The sequence below is a fragment of the Vanellus vanellus genome (genome assembly GCF_965231255.1).
Source record: "Vanellus vanellus genome assembly, chromosome: 1".
NCBI lineage: Eukaryota > Metazoa > Chordata > Aves > Charadriiformes > Charadriidae > Vanellus > Vanellus vanellus.
The window spans coordinates 139,657,015-139,677,280 of record NC_138905.1 but is presented as its reverse complement, the minus strand read 5'-3'; the positions used below and the strand labels follow the sequence as shown (position 1 = coordinate 139,677,280).

Sequence of the window (20,266 nt, the reverse complement as noted above, 5' to 3'; positions counted from 1 at the left end):
AAAAAAAAAAAAAACAACAACAAAACAAACACAAAACCACCTTGGCAGCAATACACTGTATGTTATAGCTGGAGCTAAATGCTCAAGTCCAGATGTTTTTCTTTTCGTAAGTAGCATAAATGTCAAGTATAAATAGCAGCCCTGGTTTGGCCCCATTCTTATGGATTTGGAAAACAAATTGCTGTTGTCTGATTTCAAATGATCAGTTTTATTACAATTACATGTACAGGCCTTTTCCTTTCAAAGCATCTATTACCAAAGGATGCACAGGGCTAATTATCTTCAGAATAAAAAGAGCCTCCCTGTGCTGCTGAAAAAAACATGAAAAAGCTGAAAGTAAACCCTGGTAGAAGCTTTACAAAACACAAACTATGAGCAATTGGACACAATCCTGCACATCAATTATCATGTGTGCGTCTAGACATTGCTCCAGAAAACAGGCAGAACTTGCCACGTTGTTTGTTAAACTACGACAATGGGAAGAGTGAAAGCACCCTGAGATGCTCATCTGTTAGACATTTCGATAAATTTCACATCAATGTATTTCAGCTTTCCGGAGACCATCTAAGATAGGCTTGTCCTTCTTTCACAGGCAGCTAGCCTCTCATTTTGAAAGCTGATTCTAATCTCTCTCCACAATCTGAAAAGCTGCTCTGGAAAACAAAAGAAAACTCTTTTTTTCCACACTGTGTTTAACCTTCAGCTGCAAATGCAAGCACTGAAGAGATAAAGGAATAAATCCATCACAATTAAAAGAGACCATATGTAGGTTAGTCTAACCCTAAGCCCCATCCTTTCCACACTGAAAGTCTGAATATGTGCCTGAAGTATTATGTGCTGAGATGCGGCTGTGCTGTACAATGTTCTTAAAGAGAAACAACAATAAGAAAAGTTCAAGTGTAGCAAATATTCTTATTCAAGTATTATTTTAAACTTGCTAGTGTCAGCCACGCTCTGGGCCAGCAGACCTCTGCACAAGAGTGCCATTCTGTCACTTTCTTTTCCTGCTGTGGAAGGAAAAATAGCACCTAAAGTTTCCCCAAACTGTGAAAAGCATTAAAAAAAAAAAAAAAAAAAAAGAAGAAGAAAAAAAATTGCTGAATGTCTCACTGGAACAAGAATAAAAATAAAGCAAAGGATGTAATGAAAGGCAATACAGTGTGAGGGAAAAGACAAGAAAACCGCAAAAAAGTTCATCTGAGGTTGAGATTGATAGGCAGGGCTCGTGACTGCCTTCCTCACGCTCCTCTCCCTGCTGAAACCTGGCAGGCACCTTCCCCTTACAGTACTATGTGTCCATCAGTCCCCACGTGCCCACAGTCCAGGCTCGTCCATCTTCTCCCACCGAAGTTGTATCTAGCACCCAGCTTTGCTGGAGCACTGAAGGAGTTTTCCAGAACGTTCTTCCTCTTGCTTTGGGAACCAATCTCCTCAGTATAAAACAAAGTGCTGCTAACTTTCAAGACATAGCAAATGAAGCTATTTTCACCTTTTCAACACCTCCGTTTTTGTTAAGACGTGTACACCTACTAAAATAAAGACAGGACAGTGCCCACCACTAGGTCTGACTGGCCTCTGCTACCCCAGAGCAGGGTGCTCTCAGGCAAAAATCCTGCTGAGCTGATCCATAATTTTGTAGACAAAAAGAGAAAAAGGTAAAGCCACAGAATGAACTGTCCAGGTAACTGCCAGGCACAAGGATTGTGATCTATCTAAGCTGCACCTTAAGCAGGCAGCGTGTCCAAGTCCAAGGTTACCATATGAAGGACTTCCTTGCTTCAGCAAGAGAACAGAAAGGTACTCAGGAACAACACAGATTTATTCTTTACTACTCCTATCCAACTGACAAATGAGAAAGCTTTGTCTTTCCTCCCCATCCAACCAACAAGAAAGTCTTCAGTAGGGAAGGTAGTTCCTTAACTTAACCAAGGATCTCTTCTACCTGCAGCAAAACTGGCTCCCTGACTTCCAAAACTGAGAGGTGAAAGGTCATTTTCACTCTTGTCTTCAAAACTAATGAGCAATGCTGGTGCATTGTTTAGTACACAACTGAATAGCCAACCCCATCATTTCCACGGACAGAAATCTTCTAAGGAAGGTACTCTTTACACAGAAAGCATTCCAGGCAAGATATAAGTACGCACTTTTAATATTGCTTACTGCAAAGCATTGTCCTTAATAGAACGCTACATTTTCTACCAATGATAACTGACCCCCATTTAGTGCAGTTTCCACAGCTTATTTCATCCTAGTCTACTTTAATACCAACCAGGCATCTCCTCATTTAACTTAAAAACGGATAGGAGTAACGTGAAGAAACATCAGCCTACCATGAAAAGGGCTTCATAGTTTTCAATCATCTTTTGTACGACAGCTATGATAGCAGTACTCTCTTCAGCTCGGGCTGAGCTCTGAACCGAGAATTCTTTGTCTGTAGATTTCTGCTTGTGCAACAAGTTAGGGCCAAAGATGGTAGCCAGGTTAAGCGATGTCATTTTGTTGCCAGTAATCTAGAAAACAGAATATAAATGAGGTAGGGTCTCCCAGGGTCCAATGTATACAGGTACACACACCTACACACACTTTCTCTCTCCCTGCCCCCAATCTGTAGATGCTTCATTCATCAAAACCAAAATCGAGTGCTAGTCAAATAAAAACCGAACAATTTGTAGGAATGCTGAAACACCTTGCTTGGACATCTCTGCAACAAGCACTGTGGATTTTCTGGATGTATTTCAGATGGATTGGAGGAGTAAAAGGTGGAAATGCAGCCTGCCCTTAATTCCCTGGAAGCTTGGCAGTGGCATACTTCTTCTGAACTCAGGGAACCTCCCTCCTACTTCACCATCTGAGCATATTACTGTCTCTTAGGACCAAATACTGAAAACTGTTAGCTTTCTCAAGTAGCACGCAAGTTTAGAAACAGATATAGTGAAAAAATCCACACTTTTCCAAGTTAAAACAGTTTAGATAATTAAGGAGCGTGCTCATTATTTTTATTAGTATTTTCGTGTCTTTTTGCTTGTTTCCCAGAACATGCCAAATGTTTACTCATCCAGTGGTTTTTTTGTTGTTTTGTTTGTTTGTTTGTTTGTTCTTTTTTTTTTACTTTTTTCCTACTTTCATAACTCTGTGTTCAAGGAAGCAATAGTAACCTGATTTTGGAGGAAGTAGAAGGCTAAGAATACATACTAGACTAGACAGAAATTATTTGAAAAATACGTCATATAGGTTATTAAATCAAAATTTGCATTGTCACATTTGTGATTAGACTACTTTTTTCCCCTTCTATTCTTTTCACAGAGCAAAAAGCAGGGGTCATGTGCTTCCTCTCTGTGTCTCCACTTGGTTGCTATTCTGGGAATGCAGAAGAAGATGCCAGTAGTTGACTATATAAGACTGTAAGTGAATTTCAGCTGTTGACCCAGTATTTCTTGCAGGCTTTTTTTAAAGGACAAGAAAATATCATGAGAGTTATTTTTCATTAGTTTCAGTTACATTTGAACTAATTAACGAAAAAAAAGGACAGGAAAAGGCACCAAAAAGAGGCAGTAAAAATAGCATTTCAAGAAATGAGTACAAAATGAATCCTTTCAAAGCAATATTTTAAATTTTTTTTGTAGCAGGGCATTTACTGAATGTTCTAGTTGAACTTATAACTGTCCACCGACTGCACCTGGTTTATTTTTTACAGAGCTCAACTAGACAGCATAGAGATGACAGTAAAAAGAGCTTTTCCTTTTATCGGTGGGGCCACCGTGTAACCTTGGAAAGACATTTGCCCTAAGTAGGTGCATAGGCGGTCGTAACAAACATGTTGGCTCTTTGCTTAGAGACTCATCCCAGCGTGACTGTGAGTGCTGCACACTCCCTTATTTGCCTACCACCATGCACCCAGCTGGTTTTCGGGCGACCCGCTTTTCAAACACTGTCAGAGTAGTGAGCCACCAAGGATGCACAGGCAGGCGGTGCCTCGAGTGTGCCAGGGGCAGCCTCTGGCTCTGCCTGGATCTGCATGTGCGGGCTGTTTGTACAAACAGTGAGTCTTTTCTTAAGGGCAGCCTCGGGGCATCCCTTACAAAATGCTGTAAACACACCCGCTGAAATTAATTGAATGAATAATTTTAATAGTTAGTCATCTGTCTTCAGCTTCGTGAGAGGAGGGCTTTTGAAAGCGTTGTGAAGAGGGCCTGTGTGCCAAAGCTTGGGCGTTTTCCTTCCAGTGATAGCAAACAGCCTGATAAAATACTTTCTCTTGCCCTGTGTGCCTTTATTCACTTAATTATTAATGAATAGCTTAAATAACTGTGACCAGAATACTGTATTATCTATAAAAGGTATCCAATTGCACATAATATTCCTGATGCTTATAATACTGCCAAGATAGCTTACATAAATTTGCCTTGCCAAAATACCTGTAGCAAGCAGAGCTGATGTACTGTTAAGGGGAATGAAAATGCCTTTAACACCACTGTTGTGCCAAAGCAACTCTCTTAAGCGGCGTCAGCCTCTAGCCCTGCAACAAGATCCTCTTGGGTACGTTCCGGAACCAACAGAGAACTCTTCGCAGGACCAGGGGGACCACGACCCCTGGCTGGCTTACACATCCGATGTTTTTAAGCACAGTAAACTTGTTACGGGCTGCTCTTTTTAAATGCTTTCCATCAGAGTGGTGTAGTTTTTTTATCAACTCCTTGCTGAGGACAAAAATAATAGCATTTAAGACAGATTTAAAAGTGAAACAGGCCTTGAAGTCACATACAGCATATCGGAAGTTAGGACTTGAGGCAGAAATTTGGCAAAACTCAAGTCTCAGTGCCAATTGTAAAAAGCAGCCAACTGCAAAAAGGTGTCCAAATTTGACAAAGTCAGCAGGGTTTTCCATGTGGCAGACAAAATTCTCTAAGAATTTCAGAAGAGTCTCAGAAGTAACATCAGAAATAGTCTCTGCGGCAGTTCAGAGGACAGAGAAGTCCTTCCCACAGATAAACTGGTACAATTTTGTCAAGCAGTGACAGACCGTCTCTATCTCATTCAAGGTTAACAGAGTCGCCACCTTTTGCAGAGCAGCCCCCTAGTTCAAGCGTTTTCCTGGCAGAAAATGGGAAGCCCGGATTTTCAGCTGTTCTCTAGTATGAGCAGCTCAGATGCGCACGTGTGAATGCTCAGAAGTACAGCTTAGCTACATGGCCGCGGGTCTTCTTGTCTCTGTGGGATGGGTGCACTCCAACCTCTCCACTGTATTTGGTCCAGAGCGCAACAGAAAGAGGCCAGAAGGAAAAGGGGCAAAAAGATGGACCCTGACTCCAACCACTAATCGCACTAGTGATTGCACTCCAACAGTTGCAAGGGTGCAAGTGTAATTCCCGTCCTTTATCTTTTCTTCTTTGCTACCCAGTGCATACAAGGAAGCTAAGGGAACCAAGAAGTCAACTGCTGTGTCCAAAGGTCATATAAGAAAGCAACAGCAGAGAATGAAAAGAGAACGAAAGAGCATACTCTTGAGTTCCTGGCACCTTCTTATGTGAGTCTTTTTTCCATAGAATATAATGGGATAAAGCAAGGGGGGGGGGAAGCATGGATAACATGACACATTCTTAACAATGAGGTTGATTACGCTGTGAATCTTCCCAAGGAGAGAATTCTTTAAGTCATATAAAGATTAAACTCTCACAGCCCTAAGTACATAGTAAACAACTAAATGGCAAATGCGCAGGCACGAATATGAAATCTCTCCTATCTTTCAGGGGTATGCCACCACTGTGCTTGTTTCACAGCTTTAAAGATCTCTTTTCAGACCATGAATTAAGCAAAGCTGAAGGACGCAAGCGACCAGGACTTACCTCTTGGCCATCTTTGTCTGTGGTGTCTTCTGCGTGGCCAGCCACTGTGGAGAGGAACTGCAGCAGCCGGTGTAGGGTATCGCAGTTACAGGGAGGTAGAAGATAAATGAGAAGCTGTAAGGTGCTTAGCTGTTCATCTGGCTCTAATACTAAGAGGGGAAAAAATACATGCTAAGAAAATCACTCCAACTAACCTAAAAGCAGAACAAATATACTGTTCCCAGCCCAAGGGAAGGCAGAAGAATAGCTTTGTTTAAGGATCATTTTCCTTACAATGTCAGAAGAAAAAGAGAAAACTCTAAGGAAATGTCAAAAGTGTAACAAACACTGTCATGGGATTTTTGCCTTGGTTGGTCAACTTTTTGCTCACAGGTTCACAGGATCTTTTCTCCGCCTTAAGAGAGCAAAATCTGTGTTGTACCCTCCATCACTGTCACTGGACACAAAAATTCTGTTTAATTTTCCACTTATTCCATTCATTTAGGTATAGCTACTGGTACATACAGGGCACCGCTGAGAAGCATTCCAGTCAAGTTTATGCGTGAGTCATTTTAAAAGGGTTTTCTTTCAATTTCACATCTTGCAGATCTACTAGGAGACTGGGAAAGCAACTAGAGATACAAAGGATGACCTGCAATCACCATCACTTTAACCATCTAAAATGCAATGGCAGTCAGTGACAAAAGTGGGACAGAGGCAGGATCTCAGACATGAGGGCTAGAAAGAATCTAAAGAACACAGACCAGGCAGCAGCTTAAGCTTGAAGGGTCCAACTTTACTTTTTCCCAAATCTGCAAGAGTCTGCACCCAGGTCTTAGCGTAAGGCAACACATTTGGGAGTATTTAAAAGGTCAGCTTTAAGGACCATTAATTATGATGAAACTTGAACTTTGGAAGCTAGGTTTTTGAAGCCAGACTGGAATCTTTGGTCAGTGAATAGCTCTAAAATTTAAAAGTGTTAATGGTGCTAAGAGACCAGGCTTCAAATGGGGCTCTCATCTGCCAACGGTGAACAAACAACAGGGTCAGGATTTAACAGGTAATATGAATCACATCCTATACACGAATGCAAAAAAATAGGCATAATCTGTTGTTCTAGTTTCCTGGGGTATACTTACACAGTACGAAACCAAGGAAAGACCTCAGCAAATTTATACTATATAAATATTTGGAGCAAATCAAGGCCAGAGTATTAAGTGCACAGAAAAAAATAATATAGTTAGTAGAGATTACAGAATTCAAACAGGTATGCTTTTGAAAATCAGTAAATCAAAATGCTGCAGAGCTCACAGAGAGTGTTGATGAAAGGTGTATAAAGTTCTCTAGTGAGAAGTGGGTCAGGCATGTCACGCAGAAATTCCTTTAATAAAGCAGCAACATCATGAATGCTGTGCTCTTCGTCTAACACAACATCTATGCCCCGGTCAAACTCTTCACGTAACTGAAAAAGATCATGACACAAAACCACAGTCACTTATCATTGTCCCAATTAGTACATCCCAACACAGAAGATCTTTCAAGATGTAGATCTACTTGTTTTCATTTTCCAGATTGCACATGACTAGTTTTTGGTAAGGTCAAAGATATAGTTCATGTCTAATTGCTGCTCATTCCACTACATATAACTTAAGGTTTGTACCAGACTGTAATGAAATACAAGTCTTTCTTTCCAGCTAATATATGGCACTCTTTTATGAAAAAATGTGCCCAAGTAAATGTAATTTAGCGGAATTTTAAGATTAATATCAAAGGCAGAAACCAGGGAGAATAAGGAAAACTGCAAGAAAGGCTTTCTTATAGCACCTTACTGCATTATACCTAGATTTTAGGACAGGAAAGACTAAAATTCCATTTCATAACATATATGTTTTTGTACAAAAACATTAATAATAATAATAATAATAATACAATGTTAAAATCCATGAAACTCACATCTCTCTTGTGATTTAAGATTATGTTTAAGCATAAGCAGTAAGTCACCAGGTTCGCTAAGACTTCATGGCATTTGTCCATACATATCTTGCTCTGCTTTCCTAATTTAGTTATATTCACTAAGTGATCATCATTAGGGAGTTAACAAACAGCAAGCTAATACCATTACAAGGTATTGCTATTTTTTTCCAGCTACAGTCCTCAGACAAATTCTGTATAACTCAAAGGCATCACACATCCCAAAGGCAGAAGAAATCCCTCTCTCACATCGAAGATGCCTTACGAAAAGATAAAATCCTGCCTTTCTGGAAAGACTTCCCAGCACCACCAGCAGAATACTTTCTTCAGGCTGAGCACTCCACCTGTTCTTCTCTTTTCATTTTGAAAATAGTCAAGATGTTTTAAAACTACTTCCTAGCAAAATTTCATATCTTTGCAAATATTATGGGGTATCATGATCTCACATGATCTTCTCAGAGAGTAATTCTATCTAACTCTTACTGAACAGGAGGAAATTAGAGGTATCAGCTTTCTTTACCAGGATTATCACAGACATATCAAAAAGAAGAAGGTAAGTCACAGGCAAACTATGTGTCTGTGATAATCTGTGGCAAATCTTGACCACAAGCAAATCTATCTTGAGTGTGCATAGTGTGGAGGAATGTAGAAAATCCCATATTTTCAGCTGAAATTGTGCTTTCATACCAGGTGTGAAAGGTATTCTATAAAAACTACAGCCTCATTTCTAATTTAATAAGACTACTTTTAACATCATTAATATAATTCATTATTACTAATTAATAATTATGCTATGAAGACCAGAATTTGTTCTTTATCTGGTATTATGCTTCCCCCCACTGATTTGCGCTCAAGGATCTTCCAGTGCCAATGTGGGGATTTCATTCCCAGCTCAATTGTACTCTTCAGACTGGTCACAAATGGGAAACATCCCTATGGAGCACCATAAATCACCTCTATCCAGAAGATTGCTCCTGCACCGACTGCCCAAAAGCAACTGAGGAAAACAGATTAGCACTGCATCAGGAATTTGGACTTCCCAAATAGCTGTCTAAATCACAGACTGCTGCTACAGTCTTGAATATGGCATGTCTGATCTGATATCCTGTGAGGCCTACAGAGATGTCCTAATTAGCACAATATCAGATAATCATTGACGAAACATTTCAGGCCCAGGTATCACAGCTGTTAACACTGTGTATTTTTAAGTTTAAACTTTAAGTGTCTCAGACTTCATTCACAGTGAACACTTCCAGACTTTTGGAAAGCACACCTGGTGAACTACAGCGTTCAGCGGAGCTTAAGACATGAGAGCTGAGGCCATCCCTGCTGGGAGAGGGGATGGGAGAGCAGAGCTCCAGCCATGCCGCTCTTCAACCTCAGGGTCTGGCGGCTGCTTCACCCGCAGAGCTGCCTCCGAGTCACCGGGCCCAGCATAGAAGGCTGCCCACCCTCAGCTCAGCAGTGATGCTCTGCTCCAGCACCTGTATAGTTTCCGGGCACAAGCCGGTACCTGCCACCCCAATGTACCAGACCTACCGCCTTGAGTCAACCCTAGCTCAGGAATCTTTGTCCTACACCGCGCTTCATGTGAAGGAGGTGGTTCGTAATAGACGCGATTGTTCTAGATTTTTCTCTTCCTGCTCACCAACCAAAAGCCCCACTGGCACATGCATTTACTTGCTTATGAATTTATTGCAACAAACTACAGTTGAAATAGGACATTTTCTAACTGGGGGAGGAAGGGAAGCAAAACTATGCCTACTTTCTACACAAGAAAAACTAACGAACAGCTGCGAAAGCACACCAAAATCTGAGCACTGAGTTCGGCTTTCCATGGTTCAGAAAATGAGTGGAATTTTAATTGAATCCAGACTTTCCCATGTGTTCATGTTGACAGCATTTATTATTGTAACTGCAAGGGCCAAGCTGATGCTTCCATGTTGTTTAGTGAAATATATTAGGTCACCTAGTTCAATAAATTAGTCCGTGTAATAGAATACATAAATATCCAAATCTCTTGATTTCCTCAGCTTTTGAAAACACGGTAAAAGAAAAACTGAAGAAAGTCATTGACGTTCAGAGTAAGGCTTAGTTTACAAGTAAACGATACAAGCCCTTTGCTTTTTCCCCAGAGGCATGATGCAATTGTACTCACCCCTGAATGATAACATACGTCTTGACACTGAAGCTTGCAATGCAAATGACAGGCAACTTACTTTGCAATACTTTACCTAGTTCAGTGTTGATCTAACAACGGTCTCTGCGGACCAAAAATGTTTTTAGTGTTGTGTTATACCAGCCACACTCAGCAACAGAAACTGCTAGAGAACAAACTACAAACCAGTGGGCTGATTGTACCAGGCAGAATCGAGTCAGTTCAGCTATTCAAAGTAACTTTCCAGAAATCCAACCATTATGTTGTCTAGTTTTGCAACACAGAGCTATTATTTCTGGGATCAGATGCAGTCAAGCTTTCTTACGCTTTTTTCTGCTTGGTCTTTTTGGTCATACACTTCCCGACAGGGGTATTTTCCTGTAACTTTTCATCTTCTCCCCAAGCATCATACAATCATAAAGCACTATTCTCTCCTGCTGTAGTTCAACGTGTATTCCCAACTTCTTGGAAAAACAATGAAATATCTAGGCTGAGGAAACACCCACTTCTGACTTTGTCTCTGGAACCTAACTGTAGACTGTCTTTGCTTTTTCAACATTTGGCTGAGACTAGGACTTGGATGGGTCTGCTTTGACCTTCAAGTTTAACAGGGGTTAAAAAAAAAAAAAAAAAAAGGTGAGATTTGGGAGCAGCGATTTGAGGGTCAAAGAGATTGTTCTGTACTTGCATATTTTCTCATATTGTAAGTTTTCCAAAAAAGATTTACAGTTTGGGTTTACTTTGGGAGCTTCAGCTGTTTCTGAGATGAAACTAGCAGCCAAGATTTTTTTTTCCCTACAGCGTAACCTTTGGAAAATTTCATCACTGTAGTCTATGTGGATCTCCAACCCTGTGCTACTTCTCCAGAGCAAAACATGCAAAGACTGTTAACCTGCCGAGAACCTGACAGGGATTTCATCAAATGTAAAAGATGACTGGAAATGGCCTGTTATGAGCCATCAAAAACACAATAAAGTCACTGACCTAGAAAACCTGACTTTCACCAGGTGACGGATGGGGAGGAAGTCACCTAACACAAAGGAATCGGGTTTGTTTGTATCATAGCTGAGGAGGGAAAAATATATCCATATCCACTCACCTGTCTTACTCTCTTTTTTGAGCTTCCAACTCTGAATATTCCTACTGTCTGGAGACCTGCAAGTATAGCACATCAGACAACGGTTTTACTGTTTAATTTTCTGCTGAGAATTGCATTGAACCAAAGCAATCTGGGCTATGTGTGTACCTAGAAGAGTAAAAATAAAACCCAATGTATTTCTCTACAAACTTGTACTTACCATACTGATGCAAAACTCAGCTCTCTTGGATTAAGAAGCCATCCAGTGTACTTCTTAAGGACCTCACATCACCTAACCCGCAAAACCGCATCGTTGTGACGTTTCTGGAGATGCCATTTTGGTAGTGCTACTACTACTTTGTGAGGAACAGAGGTACGCAGAGAGTGGGGCACTGCTCAGCGTTTGGAGGTGGCACTTCCAGGACTGACATCAAAGGAAACAGGCAATAAAATAACTAAATACTCAGACACAAAGCTGTGTCTTTGGATGCAGGAAGCAGCTGGTGTTTGGGGTTACCTGCTGGCTTTACAGTGCTGGTCAAGACAAAGCTAAGAGTTTATTTCAAAGGGACATAAGTAGGGCACTCGGGCAGCTTACGAGGGGGAAGAACTCTGCCTGGGAGTTGAGTGCAGTTTATAGGGCAGGAGCAGCTATTATATAGAGGGAAAGCTATAAGGAAGTGCTGTTGCACTTCAGGCAAAGTGCAGAAGGTGTGCCTCTGTCATTTAGACTTAGAGTGGTGTGGGATTTTTTGTCGCCTGCTATTCCATAAGAAATCAGTTCAAGACCTTTTCTAGCCCTGTAGATACTAACAGAATATCAACCAAATGATAATGTGGTTGTTGAATAGACATACTTTGCTGAGTAACAGAATCGGAAAAAGTTGAGAGTAAATGTCACGTTGGAGGTTAGATGGTCTTTAGCAATGAGAACGTAAGGGAAAATCTTAGATACTTAAGCAGCTGTGTACACGGTATCATTTTGCAGTTAGACCTTTTCTTGCAAAAAGGATCGATTATCTCTAAGCTTTGAAAAGTTCATGGTCTAACAAAAGCTACTCTGCAACGTTCATTTTCTCTACTGATACACAGGAGATGTGAGAGAACCTTACAAAACAAATGCCTTTCGACAGGCATGAGGCTACACTCGCTTGCTAGAGATGTGCAGCTTCACAGCGGTGTTGGGAGTTGCAGATTTTCATCAGAGAAATTCAGACAGCATTCCGCCTTTTAGTTTTCAGTCCCAACATGGCTCTTCTCTTCAAATATTCTTCTGTCTTTGGATAACAGACAATTAAATTGATAGAATAACATTTGGTCAATCCAGGAACATTGGCAGGGAACCATTTGAGAAGGAGCTACTCATATTGGGTGAAAACTGGAGGTTGGTTACCAGTCCCTGCAGAAACATACAGTATTTGTTTTACACTGCAGGTTTGCAGGAAGTCAAACCTTTACAACTCTTGGACATGATCCCAGAGAAGGTGAACAAGGCCAGGGGCTTTTATGGCCAAAAAATAACCTTTTTTTTTTTCATATAATGTTCAAAATGATCATTTAAAGCATTCATGAGAAACCCCTAGGTGATTTGCTGCTGAAAAATTGGCCTAAAGGCCTTATACATACAGGCAAATATTTTCAGAATCAGAAACTTGGTCTGTCATACGCACTGTAATGATTTTACTACAGGATTGTTGCTAGAACAGAAAGTCCTCTATTATCCCTAAAGTCAATGAGCAAACAGTAGTGTCTGTCTTCTGCAATCTTTAAATTTCTCAAAGACAACCAATCCAAATGACTGTTTTGTGGATGGAAGATCAAATTGAAAACTGAAGAACATCAATATTTGCCCCAAATTACCTCAGACTATTGTGTTATGGAGTACTACGGCGCACTCTTAGAAAATGCACAAAAAAAATCATAAATTTTCTTTAAAAGGAAACTTTAATGTAAAGCAAATATTTTAGTAAAGAATGTTGTATAGAAAAGAACCTTTTTTTATGACAGTGGGTTAAGCGGATTAAAAAATTTGTCACAGATGTTCAAGTGACATAAAATCACAGTATCCAAACGATACCCAGCTGGATGGCTTTTTCGGCTGACTCAGACACTTTTAGGTTCTCCAAACTCAGCTACGCTTGCTTAAAGGGACGAGAGTCATTCTTTTCAAACTTAATCATCCCCACACTTACTTGTCAGCCACGGTATCTAATCTCTGTAAAAGGCTAACAATGACTCGCTTTCGCAGCTTTCCTTTATATATTTGTAAGCAACATGGTTTTCAATTATGTGTTGTAAAAGCTTAGCATTGTTGTGTAAATTGCAGTCCCTTGTTTGCAAAAGCCTTTCATTCAGAGTCAGTAAATTATTTCTTTCTGGTCAAATTAGGCATCAAATGCATCACTTGGTGTTGCAGTCACCATTACTTAATGGTTTGTTTATTATCTGGCCATGTGATAGCTCCGCCTTGCTGCGGCCAAGTTATTTCAATTCTCATTAAAAATCTCTACAAGACTAAGATACATCGGGAGAGATGTTGAACAGATACCTTGATTAACTATTGTTTCTGCATTACGTAAAGCTGGTGGGAGGTTTGCGTCTGGGTGATCATGAAGACGTGAAAAGAATATTGGCAGGAGTTTATAATTCCCTTTGGAGAGAGCCGGCCAGAGCCTGAGGCTGGTCAGGAGGACTCAAGCCAGGGACAAACTGAGTAGGCAGCAAGCCTCGTAGCAAACAGGAAAAAGCTTCCTGGAGCTTAATATAATTTAGCATGGGATTTTTTAATTTCTCTGAGCCTCTACCTTCAAATGCTGTTTCTAATCAAGTCTTGCACTTTAGGGTAAACGGTTAATTTAGTTCTTACACCTTAAGATCCACTGGTTGCAAAGAATGTCTCCAGGCTGACTGGCACACTTCAGCCTTCCGTTCTCGAGGCCTGGGTAAACCCGTGGGGTGTGAAGAGCTGCTCCTGCAGAGCTGAGCCCTCTAGCACAAAATGACTGACCTCCAAGAAACGTCTCTTCCCCCGTGCTGTATGGGTCAGTTTTCAAGCCTGTAGCATAGATCCTTAGTTTGGGAAGACATCGCCTAAGGAATTATTTGTCAGACAGTATCTTTAGCAAGAGGCAAAATAGGAGGGGAAAGCATCTGACTTTCAAAGATGTCCTTGCAATTGGAAGTACATGCTTGCTTCTCAAAATACGCATTTATTTATATTATAGTAAAAATATATCTGCCACTCCTGGGAAAACAAAATATTCTTACCATGCTTTTCCAAGTGCTGGCAGCAACTATCTACAAGCCGGGGAACCTGCCTGTAAATCGGATTCAGGCTTAGTTTCTTATCTCTTGCCTTTTCTTTCTTGCTCTGGGCTTCTGCTGGCAAAGAGAGCTGGAGAGCCTCTAACAATCGTGACTGATTGTCATCGAGATCTGTAATAGAGTCCACAGACATTGCGCCCTGTAAAATAAACACACACGAAAAATCAGTATGGATGGAGAAATCTAAACACCACAGGACCTTACCTGACAAAATCTTCTGCCTCCCTGCACTTTAAACAGACTAATATAAAAATACAACTTGCTACACAGTTTTTGTAAATTAATGAAGTTACAACATCAGTGTAATGGATGGGAAAATCACAATGGCACCAATGCTATTATTACCAGGCTACAAGGAATACAAATTAGATGTTGAAAAAAATAAATGCTTTCCACTCACTCGGCACACCTTTTTATTGTTGTAAGCCTGCACACACTGCAGGAAAAGGATGAATCGTGGTCTGTGTCTGCACCTCAGCAGTACAATATTTATGTGCATGGAGATATATACACATTTTTAAACCTGATTGCCTACTTTTCTGCAGCTTGGGCCATTGTATCGGTGAAAATGATGCAACCAAATTTACAACCATACCTCACATACAGTTAACTAATAACACAAATACATACAACTGCAGAGATTGAAATAATCCCATGTTATCACAGAACAAAGACACACCAGAGAAGTAGAAGGGTAATATTTTTTAGATAGTTCTACTTCATGTGTCTTAATATTTTAAAATCATTAAAATTCCAATGAAAGCTTTGAAAACTGTTTGGATTAGAGCAAGGCACAGACATTCAGGCAGTCTGTAAAGAACAAAGCAGCACAAGCAGCAGGAGGTTTATGGCATGTTTCAATGTTGAAAATTAAGATTATGTTTTTTTTCAAACCACAAGATTACCCTCTCTTCAAAATGACCATTTCCTTCGGTTATTACTAAACTTACCAGGCAAAAAAATTTTAGGGGACATCTAGGCTTATAAATAATAATAAAACAAGAAGAAAAATATCAGTTTTAATTTTCATTAAAATATCTATTGTAAATTATTTTATTTTTTTCTCAAAGAAAGGATACATTTGCCATAACATAAAGTGTACTGTACAGGGATCAAGCATGTCATGCAAAGAAATAATGAAGAAAATGTGAATCCCCATTCAAAATTTTGCTGAGAACTCTAATTTCTTAAAAGCATGCTGTTCTGCTGACAGGTATTTTATAAACTGCTGAGATCTCTATGTCTATTAAATGTGAACTGTATAACTGCTAGGGAATTTCAAGCTCTAGAAGTTTTTTCTTCCACCAACCTAGACAACTGAACTTTACAAACATTTCCGACTCATAGGCAGGCAACTCATACAAAGTCCACTGAGATTTCAAATGAATTTAAAATATTTTAGTTCATAATATATTTTTTTTAAAAAGCATGTAACTTATCAGGTACAGTTCTGTTTCTTATAACTCATGGAAGGCTTATAAATAAAACACAGTGAATTTTTTAGATTTTTTTGGACCCACATCTCTAAACAATTACCAGACCCTTTATAATGCAACTTTGACCTTGATTTCTGATGTCTCTGAGGAATACATTTGCTTGATTCCCTTTACTGTTTCCTGCCAAAAGGAAACAAAAAAAAAAAAACCAAGCCCAAACCAAAGAAGAATCTCTGGCTATGATCCATGCGTGTAAAATTCCAACTGAACAATTTTTCTATTTTGTTTTTAAGAGTTCGGGCTTTCAGACATCAAAATTAATCAACTAACACTGAAAATCCTAACACCATCCTCACCGCTGCAGCTCCCAGGCAGTTCCTGTATGACAGGTGCCCTCCTTTACACCCTGCCTTTACCGGTCCTTCCCTGTCTGCAAAGCATCCTCACCTTATGCATCATTATTATCACAGAGTCACTTAAGTCGGATTCAGATCCCTAAAATAGATGTAAATACAGTCAGTTCGCCATTATCCTTGGGCATTTTATCAAAGTTGTGGATTAACTGGGGCACTGAGCTGGCTTTAGGAAGAGTGACCTTGAGTTCAGTGGCTGAAGTACAGTACTGCCTGACAATACCAAGTCCAGGCCAGCTCTGATTTTAAATTTCAAAGTGCAGAGGAAAACACTACCAACACACTCCCTGGATCCAACTCAAACTCAGCCAGAACTATTAGTTTGGGCTCAGCCAGACCTAAGGGACTGCTGAGGAATGATGCAGGAAATCATGCACATTGCTGCCCACCGCTCCGGGACTATTAACACAGACGCAGTGCTACTTGGACTGCAATGCCCAGCAACTGAAGAAAAATCAAGTTCTATCTACTTTGCACGCAATGGATACCAGTCCCTGCTCCACCATGACAAGCTCAAAGTCTAAATAAACTGGGCAAGTCTTAAGGTAAACACGCAGAAACATGAAGGAAAGGGGAGATTAAAGGGGAAATGGAAAGAGCGAAAAGAAAATGAAGGCCAGAGGGACAGGTGTGAATGAAGGTCAGATGGAGCTTTTCTTTACTTTTTAAGGGTTACAGAAGGCTTTTCTCTTCTGAAAAGAAGAGCAATATTACAGAGTATGCATGGGATCGAGTCCTATCCATGGCAGATCCATTTTCACTCCATACATTATGCTGGCGAGTAGTAAAGCAGCATGAGTGAGCTCCTGGTACTTGAATAGTTTCGGCTGCATAATATAAATATATAAATAATATATTAACAGAGGATCGGAATATTCTCTCTAATAAGCACACAGAAAATGCCTTGCTGGATGACCAGGGTCTCAACAACTAACTGCTGGGCAAAAACCCTACACAGAAAATGCAGCAACAGTGATTTCTGCCTGGCTCTTGGAGGAAAGATAACCACAGCACTCTGCAGCCAGCATTACCTTATATCCCTTACTGAAAGCCTCAGCTAAGAGCTTAAAAGACTCACTGGAATACACAGAAGTTGCAAAGAAGCGAACGGTACAGTGATAAATAATCCCTCTGGTGTAAGTTTAAGAGGACTGCACTCCAGGTGTCTGTGCAGCATTTGTGTGAGAAAGTGGTTGTGTCAATTGCATGTGTTAACGAATCAATTTCATTTTTAAGCATTTGCCTTGATATAGTTGAAAATAGTGCAACACTGCCCAAGAGATAAAAGATAAGTGCAGGCTTCATTACCATCCCCTAGAAAAGAGTAGAGTAAGTATGCTGATAAGCAGAAGTATAAAGGCCAAAGACGGACAAGATATGGGACGTGAGTTGATATTAATGTTAAATAATTGACAATTCATGAAGTACATTACTGAATAACTGAAGCTCATTCCCAAGAGAAAATGGCAGCTCCCTCCACATCACACTGTCCACCTTAGTCTACTCTTACTTCTCCGTAGGTGAACTATGTGCTACCGCATTCCCACGACTACAGACTAAAGGCTCAAATTCAACACCCTGAAAGCTGCAATCCTCATATTAGCAAAAAAAACCCCAACCCAAACAAGCAAAACCCCCAGAGGCTTCCAAGGAACCTGGTCCTGATGGAACTCCATCCCTTGTATGTAACAAAGGTTCTGGGTTCCTTCTGCTTGCTGGCTGGTCACATGCATGGCATTAACACACTTAATGAAAAGAACAGCAGATGACCCATATCTGGACGCGTGAAATATCTTTCCCTCACATGTAAACAGGTTCTGAAGCCAATGGGTATATACAGTGAATTTCTATTTTTTGTCACTGCCTATGCCAAATTCTGAAAGAAGTTGGTGGGTTTCCCTTCACTCTTATATTCAAGTGTACTTTGCACTTCTGTGCGAACACAGTTGACTGCTCATATGGTCCAGACAGGCCAATAGATGTGCATTACACGTATATAAGAATGCAAACATCTCCAAATATCGTGCCCTCAGCTATTTCCAGACAGAATGCAGACACTTCAAGTATAAGCTTCAGCTGGCAGCTAGAGGGAAAGAAGGCAGGTCATGGGGCTCTTCAATCTTCTCTTAATTTGCAATTTATTCCAGTTCTACCCTTCTTAGTGCCGTGGCTTGAAGAGCCCTACACAGCATTTCTCTGAAGCAGGTTTTATCCTAGGCATAAGAAGGTGCGGATCCTGAGAAAATATTTTATTTTCCAGGGTCTATTCTTGTACCCCAAATTCTTTCTCAGGCTACTTAAAAGGGGTTTTTACTAAAATTATTTTATTATGCATTTTTTCTCCCTCCACTGCAATTAATTCCACTGGAATTAAAAAGCGGTAATTTTAGAACCTCTATCCCATGGTGAGAAAAAAAAAATTAAAAATTCTAATACTGTTAGTAGCTGCAGTAATGGAAAACTGTAAAGCTCAGAACATCGAATTTACTTATAAGGAACTGAACCCTGCAAATAAGTGGTCTACCAGGTACCTATCTTGCATGCAGCATTAACGTCCAGTCCAATCTACTGCAGTGTGTTCTGCTGCCAAAGGCATTTTCATAACCTGTATGCAGAAATTTCCTTCTAAGAGCCTGGTAGAAATTTAATTTGACAACTTCTTTCTTACCACTGAGGACATGATCAGAGTTAGGCCATAGGGATTTTTATTAATATTAGGATAGGGATTAATAGTTAGATTTATTTCTGAGTTTATGAAGCTAAATTACTGTAAGCATACATATATACCCATCGTATAGGTTTAGTCTCTCCCTGCTGAAAAAATGAGGCTGAAGACAGATGGAATTTGTTGAATCTAAAAGACCTAAACAGAAGGAGATAGATAAAGGAAGTGAACAGGAAGACTTCTAAATAATCTCTCTGTCACTTTGGGACTTGCACAGTCCATATGATCTTTTCCCATCAACACCAGAGAAAGAAGATTTCCACTAGAGTTAGAATTTTCTGGTATTAACCAAGCCAACTTCCACCAAAAAAAAAAAAAAAATCACTGTTTGAACATGACAGGAGAAATACTCCACAATCCACAGACACAACAGGGTTTTTTTCCTGCTCCAGCTAGACCCTCTGGAGCTACTGGCATGCACCACGTTGTGATGGGTCTACTTACACGCCTCCTTGCTCGCGGTGCTGGCTCGGGTGTGTTAGGAGAAGTGGATTCATTTGGTGTTTCTGAGGTTGAGCTAAGAGATGAGTTACTGCTTGAAAGTTCTTTGTTCTGCCTTTTAGTTCCAAACGGCAAGAGAAAGGCCACAAAATCTGAAACATCTTTTTGCTCCTCTCTCTGAGAGTCTTGCTTGAGCTTGTAGGCCCGGTCATTAGCAATCACTTGGGACAACGGCATTCCAAAAGCCTGGGGAATAAATTCTGCAACAACAAACAAAATAATATTTACTGAACATCTGATATTTATTGAATACAAAAAGAATTAAGTATTAAGCTGCTAAAAAGAAAACCAATCTGAAGTCCCTTTAAATATATAATAATTCCAATGAGGTATTGGACTACATAATAATAATAATAATAATAACAACATTCAAAGAATAAAATAATAGTGGAGATGTGCCAGATAATTGTAGCCCATGGTATCCGAATCCTGTTTCTAGTTGGATCATGGAAGATATACCACACAGAATCTTGGAAAATCGACTGGGAACAGATCTAATTAACATCTTCATTTCCACTGAAAGCAACTAGAAGTCAGAGACACCTTTGGCTACATCTAGATGGCGGAGAGGGCCATCAGAGGCTCCGGTAACCTAATCCTGAGACTGGGAAGTGTAGCTGGACCGTGCCACAGCTCTCTCATGTTTCAGACCCCTTCACCGTGCTTCTTTCTCACAAATGGTGCAGGGCACCAGAATCAAGGGGTATGACCATGTGCGTGGGTCTCATTACAGGTCAGGAGGGTATGCACCTACCTGTACAGGGAGCTTGTAAATGCATCCACTATACAGACAACACCTTCAAGGATATGTTTTTAATAATATACAAGAACTATACTA

General features: G+C 40.2%; 1 protein-coding gene across 1 annotated transcript in view; it reads right to left on the bottom strand.

The window, feature by feature from the left end:
* Window positions 1-20,266, bottom strand: part of ARHGAP6 (Rho GTPase activating protein 6) — a gene marked incomplete at its 5' end in the record, with an annotated part of 348,127 nt that overhangs the window by 13,959 nt on the left and 313,902 nt on the right. Inside the window, 6 exons of the mRNA XM_082498508.1 lie at window positions 2,331-2,510; window positions 5,844-5,992; window positions 7,134-7,284; window positions 11,051-11,106; window positions 14,297-14,492; window positions 19,372-19,628. Of these exons, the coding sequence (XP_082354634.1) occupies window positions 2,331-2,510; window positions 5,844-5,992; window positions 7,134-7,284; window positions 11,051-11,106; window positions 14,297-14,492; window positions 19,372-19,628 (989 nt within the window). The remainder of the gene's footprint in view (window positions 1-2,330; window positions 2,511-5,843; window positions 5,993-7,133; window positions 7,285-11,050; window positions 11,107-14,296; window positions 14,493-19,371; window positions 19,629-20,266) is intronic.